General features: G+C 43.9%; 1 protein-coding gene across 3 annotated transcripts in view; it reads left to right on the plus strand.

Moving 5' to 3' along the window:
• The window catches only part of VPS8 (VPS8 subunit of CORVET complex), a 2,529,257-nt gene that overhangs the window by 319,696 nt on the left and 2,192,372 nt on the right, over positions 1-17,189 (plus strand). For all 3 annotated transcript variants that reach the window (XM_069615741.1, XM_069615740.1, XM_069615739.1), the window contains exon 8: positions 9,994-10,080. In XM_069615741.1, coding sequence (XP_069471842.1) covers positions 9,994-10,080 — 87 coding nt within the window. The remainder of the gene's footprint in view (positions 1-9,993; positions 10,081-17,189) is intronic.

A 17,189-nucleotide genomic window follows, 5' to 3' on the forward strand; every position in this document is an offset into this window, starting at 1 on the left:
AATTACTTTGGCGGTTGGGCTTATTCCTGTTCTGCTGAAAAACATAGGGCAGGCTGCGGACAAATCTTTGGATACATCATGGTGCCCCGATTCTCACTATACTTATGAGGACAGTCTAGAGCCTCTTTCCAACACCCTGAGAGACAATTGTCGGCGCCAAAGGGCGGAAGACCCTGCTTTTCCGCCGGTAGCCCTTCTGGGTCCTCTAAATGGACAAGGGAGAAATTTATTTGAAGGGTGTATGGATCTTCTTGAAAGAATTATCAATTTTTCTGGACATCCTTCCCCGAAAAGATCTTGTGGAGAGCCTAATCTTCAATCTGCTTCACATTTCCAAGAAGATCAGCCTTCTGTCCCCGTCCATCATGAAGACATCGTCCAGATGGATACATATCAGGACATTTACAGTGAAGATGAAGAACCTTCCTTCCTACAGAATTACAATGAGGACCAGGCGGATGCCACGGACAATTGGGAAGAAACCCAGCAAGTGGGGACGGACCCATGGACGCTCCCCCATCAAGCTCAAGATCAGGACACTGATGTATTGTGCCTGGATTACCCTCCGTCCACCCCGGCTCGCCAGGCCTCGCCTGTAGACGACCAAATGGCCTTCAATACCATGTTAAAGAAGGCAGCTGAGCATTTTCAAATCTCTACTCCAGAGGCAGTGCCTGACCAGGACTTTGTAGAAGATATTCTTAAGGAGAAACCTCCATCTAGCCATGCCATTCCACTTCTTAATTCCATTAAGAGAAGGTTGGCTCCCTCCCTGGTGTCACCAGCTCAAACCCGGCAGTGAAACCAAGAGTTGAAAAGATATTTCGGCCAGCTCCTTCAGACCCTCAATGCATTAAAGGGCACGCCATCCCCTGATTCCCTGGTAGTGACTACCACCCGGAAACGGGCAGGAGTACCCCTTGCTACGGGGGAGGCACCTCCAGATAGAGAATCGAAGCGGTTATATGCCCTAGGTAAACCGGTTACCTCGGCTGCCGCATATACCACGCGCATAGCGAATAACACTACGCTATTGGCCAGTTGTGCTGACGCTCAATGGAACCTAGTACAGGAAGGTCTCCAAGAGGTCCCAGAGCACGTCTGGTCCAAGCTTCTCACTATTGTGGCCGAAGGCAGGCAAGTGAACCAGAATGTAATAAAGAACACTCTGGACACGGCTGAAACAGCAGGCAGGTCTCTGGCCCAAGAACCTTACTCAAAAGGCACGCTTGGCTTCGTACTTCAGGGTTTAAGCCTGAAATACAGGCTTCTCTCATCAATAAACCAATTGAAGAAGCTAACCTCTTCGGAAAGGCAGTCGATGAGGCCCTAGAAACAGCCAAAAAAGAGCATGAGACTCTTAAATCCCTGCAACAAATCACTCAAAGACCTTCCCCCCAGAGAGGAAGTAATTCTCGGTGATCCTTTCGAGGGCAGTCCCGTGCAAGTCAGAACAACTATGGCACAGGAAACTTTAATGCCGGAGAAACGTCAGGAAGCTCTGCATACTACCCTTCAAGGGGTCAGCGACGTGGCAAAGCCAGAGGTAGAGCACCAATCCAGAGGAGCCGCAGCCTCCAGTCAGAAATGACCATCAGATCCAGGTCCCCTCCCCCTCCCATGTCACCCCGGTTGGGGGGCGCTTAACATCTTTCCTCATGGCATGGGAGGGGATAACTTCAGACCAGTGGGTCATACAGACGGTCGCCCACGGGTACTGTGTAGAATTCGCCCGACCTCCACAATTCGGACCACCGCGCTCACGGTGCCTTTCACCGGGTCATCTGGAGATCCTGAATCAAGAGGTGGAAGCGCTGCTGGGAAAGGACACAATAGACGCCGTCCCTATTCTTCAGGTAAAGAAGGGTATTTATTCAGTGTACTTATTTGTACCCATAAAGGATCTCACCATGCGCCCTGTTCTAGACCTGCGCCCAGCGAACAAGTTCATGAAACCTCAGAAGTTTTGCATGTTAACGCTACAGGAGGTGATCCCACTGTTGAAACTGGGGGACTACATGGCAACATTGGACATGAAAGATGCTTACTTTCATATTTCAATGTTGCCAGTGCACAGGAAATATCTAAGGTTCATGATAGAGGACAGGCATTACCAATTCAAGGTACTCCCCTTCGGCATCGCTCAGCGCCAAGGGTGTTTACGAAGGTCCTGGCAGTAGCTGCAGCACACCTGCGCAGGTCATCAGTCCCGACGACTGGCTCATAACAGGGGACTCGTACGACGCATGTTTTTTTAACACCCAAAAGAGCGTAGACCTTCTGTTCAGTCTGGGGATCTCTATCAACGAGAAGAAATCCAGTCTAGTCACCAGTCAAATAAAACTATTTCTGGGAGCTCTAATCCGGACGAAAGACGGTCTCGTTTTTCCTTCCAACAAGAGGGTTCAGAACATGCTTTTTCAGATCCCTCAATATGTAGCCAGTCGGCAGGTGACAGTGCGCAAAGCCATGCGTTTGCTAGGAATGATGGCGTCATGCATATACTTGGTTTCCCACGCGCGGCTGCACATGCGTCCCATGCAAGAGTGGCTGAACAGCCAGGTGTCAGGCCAGCGGACAATGGGACGATCTGGTAGTTGTCTCGCCAGCCCTAGTTCTCTCTCTCTCTGCAGTGGTGGTCAAAAGAAAACCTCTTGAAGGGGGAAGACCTTCACCACCCCTGCAGTGGAAGCCACTCTCACCACGTACGCATCTCTCACGGGTGGTGGGGGAGGGGAGCTCACCTGCTCCAGCAAACAGCACATGGAGTGTGGTCCCCTCAAGTAGCGTCCAACCCTATAAATTTTCTGGAGCTATTAGCAGTGTTCAAGGCATTAAAGGCCTTTCAGATGCAACTACAAGGGAAGACCGTGCTGATTCTAACAGACAGCACTACAGCCATGTATTACCTGAACAAACAGTGAGCCACTCACTCTCCAGGGCTATCCAAGCTGTCCCAAATCATTTGGATATGATCTCTCAGACACAAGATGTTTCCGTTGTCCCAACATGTTCCAGGGGAGCTCAATCTTCTGGCAGACGTGCTCAGCAGAGATTTTCCTCTGCCCTAAGAATACGAATGGCGTCTGCACGAAGACATTGTGTCCGTCTTTGCATAACTCAGGAGAACGCCCAATGCCAAGACTACGCCTCCAGGTACCCCCAGAACTGCTCCAAGGGGATCGGTCTCTAGATAACATGGTCTGGGAAATTTGTCTACGCTTCCCCCCCCCCCAACTCCCATTCTCAACAAGATAGTGCACAAGATTCACCAGGTCCCAGTTACCACGATACTGGTGGCCCCCATGTGTGCCCGCCAACCCTGGTTCGCTCATCTGATGGACATTTCCCTCTCCCCACCAGTAAAACTACCCTGCCCATACAACATGTTGTCTCAGGACAGGGTGGAGACCCTACACCCATACACAAACTCTGAACTTAGCAGCTTGGCTCCTGAGTTCATATAATTTGGACACCTACAGTTCCTTCAGAGGTGCATGGACATACTCGGGGAAGCTAGAAAATACAAAACACATTATTTCTATGCCAGCAAATGGAAACGTTTTGTCATCTGGTGTAATTCCAAGGGCGCCAATCCCATTGATTGCTCACCCACACACATTGTGCTATACCTAACCCATCTGTTAGACACTGGGTTGGTCTTCAATTCCCTAAAGGTTCACCTGGCTGCCTACACAAAAGGTGTTGTGGTGGAAGATACCAGTGATTAAGGCCTTTATGAAAGGGGTTAAGAGGATTTATCCTTCCATTTCTCACCCAGCTCCTGGATGAGACCTGAATGTGGTTTTGACCAGGCTCATGGGATCTCCCTTTGAGCCAATGCATAAAGCAAGTATAAAAGACCTGACTTATAAAAACGGCCTTCCTAGTGGCTATCACTTCTATTAGAAGGGTTAGCGAACTACAGGCACTTTCTGTTCTAGACCCCTTTCTTACAGTCCACAGGGATAAGGTAGCTATGCACACTCACCCCAGATTTGCACCTAAATTCATCTTGAAGTTCCATGTGAACCAATCGATTGAACTACCTACCTTTTTCCAGAATCCCACTAGCATGGCCCAAAGAAGCCTACACACACTAGATGTGCGCATGCCAGTCATGTTCTACCTGGAAAGAACTAAACCACTGAGGAAAACAAACCAATTTTTCGTTTCAGTGGCAGCTGGTAGAGAAGGGGATCCTGTCTCTAAATCAGCTATCTCAAGGTTGATTGTCAAATGCATCACACTATGTTTCTCTCTTGCTAAGAGAGAACTGCCCTTTAAGCCTAGAGCACATTCTACTCTGGGCACTCGGGCATCCGTAGCATTCATTGCAAATTTTCCCCTTGAGTCCATTTGCAAAGCGGTAACCTGGAGTTCTGTACACACCTTTACAAAACACTATTGCCTAGACACTCATTCTAGGTCTGATTCTCAGGTGGGACAAGCAGTACTAGGACATCTTTTCTCTACTGTTCCTTCTCACAACCCACCTCCAGCTCCGGGTACTGCTAGCTAGTCTATGCACAGCATGTGATTCTAGTCAGATTAACAAGCATCAGAAGACATGCATTACTTACCGTAATAGCATTTCTGATGATTGTATCTGCTTAGATTCACATGCGCCCTCCCTACCTCCCTGCTCGGGGTGGAAGGAACATAGACTTCTTACTACTTCTCTCTTCATGTGCTCACTCACAATAGCCTTGGGCTCCCTCATGGCAGAAAAATTACAATCGGAGGGACCTCTGCGCGTGAGGGATTTTGGGTACACTACACGTCACGATAGGGTTAGTGTTACAGACACGCCTATGCCGACGTCCCCTTTCGGTCCCGAAAGACAAGATGCAATACTCCGCTGTTACCACTGGATGTCAAACCATATCCACAGCATTGTGAATCTAAGCAGATACAATCATCAGAAATGCTATTACGGTAAGTAATACATGTCTTTTGTGCTATAGAATGCTACTACCTCAAACCTCTTCAATGTGACATCTGCTGACAATGTTGTAAACCACCACAGTTCAGGTTCTTCTACCACTGCTTTGTATTTCTTAATTATCAGCAGAATCTGACAAGACACTCCAACCTCTTCAGGTAGGCAAGGCACTCTTCCCTTAATGACTTTCTACAATAGGGCACTCTTTCTTTTTCATCTGTTTGACTGCCACAACAATAACCTGCCTCTGGCCACAAACCAACTTCCTTTCAGCTTCAGCAGTCTTCAGCATTACAGGTTAACAAGCACCCAACTCCCCTGCCCCAGCTTTCTCACTCCTTTTCTGCCCAAGTAATTGGCTAAAAGCCATAGTGCCACTCTCCGCTTCAGAAAATACAATTGGCCGCACGTGACCTTGCTTTGATGCACCTTTCACTTGTAACTCTTATAAGACTTTAGCATTAGACTTTCGGAATGAATTCAATACGCGTTCCTTTTGTTCAATTAAGGATACGCGACTACTCCAGTAATTCAGAAAGTGTTGAACAATGGATGGAATAGCTTTTACTACTTAAACAAAGGACCCAACTTCTGAAATACGCTACATTTACATTGTTAATCAGAAGTTTAAAGATGTTGCACAACTTTTACTCGCTTAACACTCTACTCAAGTTACTTCGGAGCTGGTTATAGTTACCGGCAAGGCTTATGAAGTGAATCTGAACGCTGTGCTTCACCCAACGGCTTCAGGGACACTGCGGTTGTGGGTTACTTTGCTTCCCCGACTTCGACTGCTGCTACTACTTCGGGCTCACTTGGGACCCACATCCTTCTCCTGCATGGGTGTCTCCGGTCTGGCCACCTTAATTGGGCGTCTCTCTCGCTCCCGAAACCCTTGGCTTGCTTTCTGCTTCTGGCCTTGGGCTTCTGCACTGTCTTGGCTCTGCAATCAAAGCAACTCAACAAACATGGGGAACCTTCACTTTCAGTATGTCTTCCTCGGCGCAGCCTCTGCAATACAGATGTTTTTTCACACAGGACCCTCTCCGAACTTGCAGGTGAAATCTGCTGTCTCCACGTTCCGGCATCCCTTCTGTACTCCCACTTCTTAGTGAATTGCCAGCCTTGTGCTTTTCCTCTGCTGCTACTACTGCCAGCCTTCCAACTCCTGCTCCAGCTCCTTCTTCCTCTGCTTACCTGCTAGGGCCATTTACGCCTCACTGGTTTGACAGTTGGCTTTAGGTGTGAGCCATTAGTTTCCATTGCCTCCCTCCTGCAATTCCTACCAGGCGTAATTGTCTGACTACTACATCTACATGCCTCTTCCTCGGCTGTTCCTCTAGGATTCTTGGACATGTAGTTTGTTGTAACAAAGTTAGTTCTTTCAACGTCTCTCGTTTGGCAAAGAGCCATCAAAAGGGTGGGAATTTCGGGGAAAGTTAAAAGGGGGTTATCCCAGTCTTTCTGATCTGTTCACCGCCACACCCACATGTGATCCTCCTGCAGCACACCACCCCCAGGGTCGGGATCAAGAAGCATCTGACTTTCCCCAGTTACATGAGGAGGGTCCCAGACCATGTTTCTGGGTAGAATCCTGTCTGATTCTTCACATGATTTATACTGCACACACTACAATTTGCATGGTCTCCAGACGCTCACCTGGCTCTGTAAGGAAGTGGGTAGGGTAGGTTAGTGAGCGGTAGGATAGAGGTTGTGCTCTTCTGTTGGTGCGTGCAGAACCAGGAGAAACTGGCATCTGTGAGGGTCAGCTTTCTGTGTGTGCTTGGATTGTGTGCACTGGTGTTATTGTGTCCGGAAGGGCAAAGTCCAGTTTCTGGGTTGTTTGCAGCATTTTGTTCTTGTGGTGGATGTGTGGCCTGTGCATTTTGTGCACAGTAAGAGCGGGTGTGGTATGTGGGAGGTATGCTGGAGAGGAACAGGGGTGGTTAGTAGGTAGAAGAGAAAGGTTGTTTTATTGTTAGTTGCAGGATCCGTATTGTCCCCGGATTGCCTTGGGTCTGAGGTAACAGTTGTGGGTGGGGCCCGTTTTTATGCTTGTCTGTCAGTTGAATAGCCGCTGTTTTCAAAACAGCCATGGTCATCTCTCTCCTAAATAAAGCAAGGTTCTGACCCGAACCTACTGGCTAACTTTCGTCCTGTGTGTCTCCTTCTGCTCTACTCTAAAGTGCGCTAAAGGGTTGTGTTCAACCGTCTTACCAATTTCTTAGACATCCACAATCTTCTAGACCCCCTACAAGCAGGTTTCCATTCCCGTCACTCCACGGAAATTGCTTTCATAAAACTTCATCGCCTCTGCTAAGCACTCGAACCCATCCTCTATTCTAATTTTCCGTGACCTGTCTGCTTCCTTTGACACTGTCGTTCACTCTGATCTCCTTAATACTCTTTCTTCTTTAGATTCGATATCAAGCCCTTGCCTAGATTGAATCCTACCTTGCAGCTCACCAATTTTGTCTCCTGGAGCACCTCTCAATTTATGTCTTGGGTCAGCTCCTCTTTGCAATCTACACTTCTGCTCTTGAGCCACTGATCTCCTCCTTTGGGTTCTCGTACCAACTCTTCGCAGACCACACTCAAATCGTCTTCTCTTTTCCTGAACTCTCCTCTAATCTCTCTATAATATGTTCCAACTGTCCCTCTGCCATTAAATACTGGATGGCTTTGCACTCTCTAATGTTGAACTCCACCAAAACAGAAGTACTCTTCTTCCCTGCCAAAATCTCTCTCATCTCTTCCTCAGCCTATCCAGTTCCCACCTGACACTCTCCCCTACACTTCTTCAGCTAGAAACCTCTGTCATACATGACCCTTCTCACACCTTTGCTACTTTCATCTCCAAAACTGGAAAAGCAGCTTGCCTCAACCTCCTAAATATTAAGAATATCGGGCACCTCCTTCCTTTCAACACCGCCAAACATCTCTTAACCACTTTTGTCTTCTTTAAACTGGACTACTGGGCCAGCATTCTCTTTGCTCTCCCCAAATATGCTTTCTGTCCTCTCGACAAGATCATTATCTTTGCTACAAGGACTCTTTGAACTCTCTCACTCCACACCTACTTCCTCGTACCGTCACCAGGCTGGATGGCTGATGATGCGAAATGGTGCAAGATTTGAATGTCTCCTCCTGGTTCACAAATCTATCCACGTTAAGGCACCACTGTATCCTTTCTCTATCCAAATCTATAAGCCTTCTTGTAATCTCCTCTCTGCCTCCTAGACTACCCTTGTGGCTCCTCTCCCTCCCTGTGCTTCCTCTCGTTCCACTCTTTCTCTCTTCTTGCTCCACTTGCATGGAATTCTCCTACGTCCCCCCCTCCATCCCCCCGGACATTCATTTATTTATTTATTTTTGTTTCCTATAGGGCGCTACACGCCCGTAGGCCTCAGAACACTCCTAGAGAAGTATGAGAAAAGAACAGTGCAAGGTAAAGTAAAATCTATTCAGGTAGGTTGAAGAGCAACGTCTTCACATGTAGATGTTTTAATGGTCAATGGCAAAGTGTTCCATTCAAGTAGAGCATTAAAATCAAAACTGCAATCGCCAAACATTTTTAGGCGAGTTCTTGGCTGGATGAGCTGAAGAGTATCAGATGAGCCTAACACTCTGCATGATTATTTCTCCACCAGCCTATTGGAGAGATAGTGTGGACCTCAGCATTCTGACATTTATAGGTGAGCGATAGAATTTTGTGGCTAATTCTCTGCCTTACCGGGAGCCAGTGAAGTTTCTTCCAAAAAGGCAGTGACATGGCCCCATCTGGCCAAGCCAAAGACCGCCCTCACGGCTCCACGGTTTCAAATTCCCTTGAGATGTCCCAATCAATAAACTGTTACCATAATCCAAACGTGAATTTATTAATGAGGATGCCAAAAGAGATCTGTTCGAGAGAGTCAGATATGGTTTAATCTGATTTAGTAATTTAATTACATATCCACAAGAAGAGCGGATTTGGGAGACCTGTTTTTATCATTGATAAGTTGTCATCCAGGATCACTCCCAAGGTTTTCACAGTTTTGCTCACCGGAATGACGTTACCGGCAACCTCAAATGATTCCTACTGTTGGGGGAAATTCTTTAATCAAGGTTTGGAGGCCTTAATAAGCAACTCCGTTTTAGAGTCATTGAGGGCTAGTAAATTGAGTGCTATCCACTTTAATAGATCAGATGGGCAAGCGTCATCAAGGCAGGAAGTAGCTTTCATATTACTGACAATCTCCTTAATCTCTTGTTCAGAGCAATCAGAAAATTCAAATTTTGGAAGATTAGCAGAAGAGATGTCAACTTGGTGACTTTTCAACTTCTCATCCGAGAAACACTCATCAATAATTCGTTCAAAGCCAAACTAAAAGCCTACCTCCTCCCCTCTGGATTACCCTCTTAACCTGCCTATCTTTTGCATGCTAGCTGCATGCTAGCTAAAAATTTTCAATCGCCTCTAACTTGTCTTTTATCTCTCACTTCCTCTGCCTCCATTCTAACACTTCACCCATCTTGTCACGTCCTGAGCACAGCTGGCCGTACCGCCTACCTGCACTTAAAAATGTCCAAACATGGTTGTCCTTGATCTATGTATGTCCACTTTTGTATTGTCCCCGGTGACAGTTCCATTTACTCCCCTCCACAACCTGGTCAGAATGTCCCTCAAACTCAACCCATTGTAAGAAGCTCACTGCTTCCCGTCAAATCTGATTTCTTATCTATTGTACGTTCTTTTGTGATCAAAAGAGCATTGTTCCTCCTGTATATAAATGAGGTTTTCAGTTTTTTTCTGAAGGTCAGATGATCTTCTGACGTTTTAATTTCCTTCGGTATTGAGTTCCATAGTTTGGCTATCAAACGGGAGAAAGCGATTCCTTTGAAGCTTCTTTTCTTGGCGTTTAGTTTTCGTGATCCGTGCATGCTTTATATTCTTATTTATTATTTCTTTAGATAAATGCAATTCAGAGCGGAGAAACATATATATGTAATGGCAACTGTATAGCATTTGCTGTGATATAATTCAAAAGCAATTCATTTCTTTGCAGATCACTATGTGGGACCTTGCCAGTGGGAAACTTTTACGATCCATAAGTGATGCTCATCCTCCTGGAACAGCAATTCTGCACATCAAGGTAATGATTGTAAACTATGTTTAGTGTTTACATTTATTTTTGCAATGTGACATTCACCCTAAGTGGCATTAAGCATTTGTACAAAATCTAGTCTAAAAAATAAATCTGAATTTTCCTTTTGATTGGTTCAACTTAAAAGGCAACACAACACTGCTTGGAAATGGACCACGGGTGCGACCAAACAGTTATTCATATTTGATTAACATGCAAGCAATACAGCTGCGTTAATGTCAATCAATAATGTTTGGCACAGTGACACAAAATTGCAGAAATAATTGCAGAAATGGAAACTGTATATCTAATGTAAACCAAAAACTAAATGTAAAACTGAGCAGGCTCTCCGCTTCATGACTTTTTGTTTTAAGGTGTCATGTTAAAATAAGAATATCCCCAGTTGATTGCCAATTCACCTTCCATTTAGCTCCATAACCAAGAATTTCCAAAATCAGGGCTTCTTCAATTCGATATTGGGAACATTTTGATTTTTGATCACACACCATTACGACTCTCCCTTGCATTGTCGGGCCCACTGAAGAAATCTTTTAAATGGACACTTGATATTTTTACTTTACTGAATGAAGAAATTGGAACAGCACTTGGTGCTGAGATCAAGAGCCTACATCAACTTAACTGGATAGATGGTATTCAACCTGGATAGGTGTTATTCAACTATCTGAGAGACCTTGATGGGATGTTTGGGAGATCATGAAATATAAACTACTGGTCATGAGAAAAAAATGGAAATGAAAAATTGGAGCAGGAAGTTAGAATAAATAAATAAAAAGGAAAAAAGATTCACGAAAGTCCCTTTAAGGAAGACAAATTATGACTTAGGTTGGTATCTGTTTCAGATGGAAAATACATTTTTCAAGCAAGGTGAGAATAATGGATGGCTGTTGGTGCAATATTTAAAGTCATGGAGATCGATAGGGCCTCTTCAGAAAACAAAGCTAGATTTGGCCTTGTGGCCGGCAACCCATCCGAAATAAATAATAAACGTAAGAACCTTTGCCTCGTATCTATTGTAGATCCTCCTATATACTGGTCAATATCACTGCAGTTACCGTCATAAGTAAACCCAACTTACTCACTGTGAATATGGGCATGTTTTACAGCACTCACCCCAGAAGGCACATCATCTTGAGTACAATCAAATGAACCAATTTTGTTTGATTTGGGATATCTCATAGCACCCTCTGTACCTTACAATTAACATCTATTGACTTAATCATTAAGGGTGTGTATAGGAAGTGGACTGATTTTTCAGTGTGCACATTGCGAATCAAACAACAAAAAAGTATACAAGTTGGATTTAGGCTACTCCTAGACAGGTAAGTAAATTGAGGTCAAGCAAACGGTACATACACGGAAATCTATCTTATCTACTCCTATTCCAGAGACACATTTTCTTTCATTGCTTACCCTAAACCTCAGATTAAAGGCTGGTTCACTGATGCAACGAAGATACAATTCTGTATTAGACGAAGCACCGAAGAGCACAGAGTTCTATTGCTTTTTTATTCTTTCACCTGTCAATACCTCTTCTTGTGTAATTATTCTACTTTCTATTACATAGATTTTAAAAGCTGAAGCATTGTGTATAAAGGAGAGCAAGCACCATTTACATTAGAACACTTCTGACCAAGGGACAATTTTGAGATGGGCAGTGGTCCCTCTCTATCGTGCAAAATAATTAAATAATGGAGAACGTAAGTTTCTGCCATGATAATAATCCCTATTATGCCAAGTTCCTCATAGAACACTTTACCCTGAAACATAAATCCGTCCTTACACATATGGAATAATTTTCCTCTCACTCAACTAATGCACATGCAGGTAAGAAATTATCATAATCCTGTGTGATTTTAGTTTGAGTCATTCTGGCATGACCAGTTTGCAGAATCACACAGTAACGTAAGTGCACCACATTACGAGTAATTTCTTCAAAAGGAAGTCTCAGCCCTCTGATTAGTAGGTAGGTCGCACCACATTGGTGCAAAGTTCCATAAGTCAAGCAATATTGAGTCACCTAACTATGTCCAATTTACAGGCGTTTATCACAAGCCCCCTGCCCCCCTCCCATATAATAGTAAGCATAAATGAAGCAGTGGAAACCATCGAATCTCAGACATCACAAAAAGAGGCAATCACTGATTGTGTTTCATTTGAGCTCTTTAAAGAGAAGGTAGAAATGTGGTCCCCTTATTTGACATGTTTGTTTAATTTTATATTAGCCACATGGTAGGATCCCCGATTCATGTTGCATTCCTATAGTAGTACCTATACGTAAGAAAGGTGATAGAAATGTACAATCCAGTATTTCATTGTAGGATACATCCTGCCAAAGTCATTGGGAGAACCCTTTTTGCTCATTTAGAAGAATGGATTATAAATAATAATGTGATTTTCCACCTCCAAGCGGGTTTCCAAAAGGGCCTAAGCCCAGTCGATCAAGCTTTTCAGGCTGAATTGAATAGTATTAAAGTCTGTAAACTTATCTAGGAAGATATTAAATCCCATAGCACAGCTGTATTTGGATAATGCGCCAATGGTTAGGTGGGGCTTAAATGAGGAATGCACTCCTAAATTTAAAGTTGGTAAGGGTGTCAGGCAGGGTTATGTTTTGGCGCCCACCCTGTTTTCACTATATAGAATTGATATAGCGACTTCTATTGAAATGCTGGAAGCTGATGCACCAAACTTGGCTGGTACTAAGATTGTCATTCTCTTATTTGCGGATGACGCTGTTTTAATCTCCAACACCCAAATTGGTTTATGTAAACAAATTACTCTTTGCTGAATTATGCTTAATTAAAGGTCTGGAGATTAATTATAGCAAAGATTATGGTCAAATATTATGATTACTTTGACATACTTTTCACTGATGAGGGTGGCTGGGGTGAGCAGATTAAGAAAAGTAATTTACACTTGACTAAACAAAGGGTGAAGGTTGCAAGGTTTACTAGCGATACCGGAAACTGTCCGATCAACTCAACCCACGGTATATTCAATGAAGGCCAGTCAGGCTTCTCTATGTGGAGCTGAGATATGGGGTCATTGTAACATCACAAGCCTAATTGCTTCAGAAAATACGTTTTTAAAACAATTGTTGGGCCTCCCTTGGTCAAACCCCCACAAGAATTCTTCACTCTGAACTAGGTTGGAAGGCAATTGTGGGGTTGATCAAGTTAAAACCAGTCTATTAATGGATTAAGCTGCAGTCAAAGCACAACTTTTAAAAAAAGTTACAAAGATGCAATATGTGAGGTAACTGAGAATACTGCAGGCAAACGTCTACCGTGGTTCAAACATGTAAAATAAATCCTGTGTAAAATAGGTTGAGACATGGGGCCTCATTAGGGGTTTGGTGGTATCTGGGTTGTAAATCCACCCAGATATCACCAAACAATATTATCGTTACCACCACTTGGTCCGGCGGTAATAACACTAGTGGTATTACCAATGGCGGTGTTATCACTGGATTACAAGTGGTAGTAGGCAGTGCACATCCCCCGATGTGGAGATTTCTGCCGGTATTGCCACCGCTTGTATTACCGGATGGTAATAACAGCGATTTCTGGAGGTAAAATGGAGGAGTTGCCTGCAGAAATTGCTGGCATTACCATCCGGTATACTGGTATCTTGTTTGGCGGTGTGGGAAAAATGTATGTAAATTGTAGTACCTCCACTTTTCTTTCTCGCACCACAAAACTCATAATGAACCCCATGGAATGGTCAAATCCAGAATCTATTACTAAAGATACTCAGTATCCAGTAAAGCATACCATGCCTGGTCAGAGGAATACTCTTTGAGAAGGGGTAGGGGACAGAACATGTATACAGTACATAATGAATAAGCATATACTTTGGTATACACTCCGGTAAGACTCTGAGAGCTATCTCGATGAAATATAGCCTTCTTTCGCAAGGATGCTATTCATTAAATTGAGGTTTGGTATTCTCCCGGTAATGGCGGTTATAAAATTATGGAACCCTAAAAACTCAGCCTTATGCCCAGTATGTCACTACACTGATGAGATTATTCAGCACTATTTCTTTGTGTCCAGTCTGTAAAGATGTAAGACAATTAGATCTAAATGCATGATAAAATAGTCATCAGGAGCAAACTCTTAAAGGCAGAATAGCTCTCTAAAACTGTTGAATTCTGATGCAATATATGCCATCTCAAGCTACCTGTTGGGAGCATGATGACGGGGAAATACTTTAAGAACTAAAGAGACATTATCTTGAGGCTGAGTGATGGCATTTTAATAATGCAAGACTTGTGATTTAACCAAGCAATCTAGTTTTAGGTTGGATGCTGTTTATTATTCTATTTATTTTATCATGTGTACTGTACTAATAAAATGGTATATTTAAATAGTGTTATGACTTTGATTGATTGACAAGCCCCCCATATGTGACAAGTTAACTTAAGCCATTCATAACCTGGTCAAACCTATTTGTTGTATATTGCTTGATTGGATTAACTTAGCACGCTCAAGCAAACGATGCCCAAATCGTTGTGCTCTTTAACTATTTCCATACCCAGATGTTTTCACACCTTCCTTTAATGAATCTTAAGCAAATATTATGAATGTAGACAGTAATTTAATCTGCTCACTTTTCCCTTGTTGCCAGCCTCGGTTTGATTCATTGGAACAAGATCATCCACTTATATCAGACAGTCTAGCGGTCAGCAAGCCTCACAGGGAATGTGTTACCCTAAGACAACTGGGTTGGAAAGCTTTATAAATTAAAGTGGAAGTTTGGTAGAACTTATCCCTGATTCAAACCTTTGTTTTTTTTAGATTTGGGCAGAGTACTTACCCCCTTATTCCGATGTGCCTTTGCCACCAGGTGCCTATGTGGAGCTCAATGAGCAATGTTCTTTTCAATGTATGTTGATTAGGTTCATTGCGAACAAATATGAACATAGAAATGTGTTCCATTCTCAATATTTAAAGTACACTCTTAGCACTGCCACCTTCCCCTACCTATACCAAATCATTCTCAATCTTAACGTATATCACTTTTATCCTATGGTGTTAAAAACATTTTTCAAAGATGTTTATCATCCTCAACCTTAACTGAGCTTTTACTCACAGCATTGTCTAGCTATGACCTCCAAGAACAGAACCTAGATTGCATTCAGTTTTTCTAGTTGTTTTTGTATTGCATAATCATCTGTTGAAGTAAATTTGAATGCCCCAAGAGCCCATAGTCACTGATGAAACTGCCGCCTTGCTCCAAAGAGAAGCGAATTATAGCTTTGCTGGTAATAGAAACTGTATCTTATTGTTGTGGGTTGCCTCTAATAACAAATGCACTGGTTTCTCTGTGGTAAAGGTCCCAACAATCGTCTTGATATTAGTCTGACCTCAAGCCAACAACATAATTATCTTCAGTGGCATCTATCACCAAAACATCCGATTTCTAATGATTTTGAAACTCAACAGGTTTAGAAGTATGCATTGGGGATTACCATTGTACATTTTACAATCTCCCCTACATTGTAAGCTTAGTCTAAGCTTGAATCCACTCATTCTATTCAGAACATCCTGTTACCCTTTTAACTAATTAACTGTCTTTTGTGACTAAGTCTGAGTTGGAGGATGGGCCTCTGGAGAAAATGGTGGCCGGTGACCACTACTTGCTATGTTTAGTAGACCCAAGGAGGCGGTAAGTGGGAATTACCTAGTCCATGCCTATCCTATTGTGTGAAGCTGACTTTCACTATTCTACAGCCTTGTTGCTCCAGCCTTGATGTCCCAAATGGAAGGAATGTAACTGGTGTAACCACTTCATAGTAGGACTGAAGGACAAAAGACCCTGCCTGGACTACTGCAGCCATCTGCAGTTAGTGGCACCAAGTACGTCTCAACATGTTGATCTTTATAACAGAAAAAAACAGCTAACCCTAAAAATTTCAACTTGCAAGGAATCTGCATTTCTGGGGGAAATTAGCAGTAGTTTGAGCAAACAAAATCAGCAGCTGCCTGATACATGCAACACTGCAAACCTTGAGACAAGTAGATAGCGAGGAGGAAACGGAATTGAGTAGTATAATCAGCGGAGCTCTGGGGTTGGCCTTCTGTGACAGCAAGTATTGGGATCATGATGGTGGAATTCCCTTAAATTGTGTGGGTCTGCAATCCCTCGCACAACTGCTGACAGCAAGGGAGAACAGCTGATTCATTCTGGAAGGGACAATCGCCACCCTCTGCTAATTTGAGGAAATAGCAGAGTGTTGTTCAGTCAAGGTAGGCCTTGAGGGTGGGGACTACAACTCGGCTGTGTCCAGAGTCCCAGCACCTTACACCAGGTGCAGGAGAGGATGAAAGGAGTCAATGTAGAACGGAGGTGGAGACTGAAAGTGGTGAGTAGGTGGAAGGAGAGTTGGTGAAGCTGGAGGAAAGGAAAATAGACTCCAAAGAGGAAGTGGAAGAGATCTGAAAGGATGGGTTCAAAAGGTGGTCGAACAATAGGAGTAGGGAAAGATAGCACATTTGAAAGAAAGGAGAAGTTTGGAAGAGAAGAATGGACAGAGGGAGAGGAGAGAGTAAGAATAAGAGCAGAGTAGTCTAGAGGAAAGACACTTTGATACAGAGAGAGTAGGGGCGAGAATAGGAGGAATAAGAGCAATTGGGGAAGGCTAGGAAGGATTGAGGAAAAATATGGAGAATTGAGATAAGGAGGGTGGAAACATCCGGATGAGGCAACGGAGGTTCAGAAAGCGGAAGGGGAAAAGGGAATAAGAAAGCAAAGAGGGGAGCGTTGTTGTCGGGTGTCACATAGATAGCATGTTGGAGGAAAGCGATAATAGTCGGGATGCCAAGAGAATGAGAGAGTCCCAAAGTTAAGAGGCTCTTAAGGGCTAAGGTCCATCTCTACCACTCCAGTGTTGCCACAAACTCTGCAACAATGTCTACCAATGCGACCCTTGGGCCAGTGCCTGGCATTTGACAGACCCAGGAAGGCCTTGCTCCAATACCTACAGGTGTGGAACATTAGCCTACAATTTAAGGGCCCCTTGAGCCCCAACTATTGGAGTTTACCATCAATGAAAGACATTCTGACCACAGAGGAGGAACCACTCGACCAAGCCA

The sequence above is a fragment of the Ambystoma mexicanum genome, chromosome 9 (genome assembly GCF_040938575.1).
Source record: "Ambystoma mexicanum isolate Mex_15411 chromosome 9, UKY_AmexF1_1, whole genome shotgun sequence".
In the NCBI taxonomy this organism is placed as follows: domain Eukaryota; kingdom Metazoa; phylum Chordata; class Amphibia; order Caudata; family Ambystomatidae; genus Ambystoma; species Ambystoma mexicanum.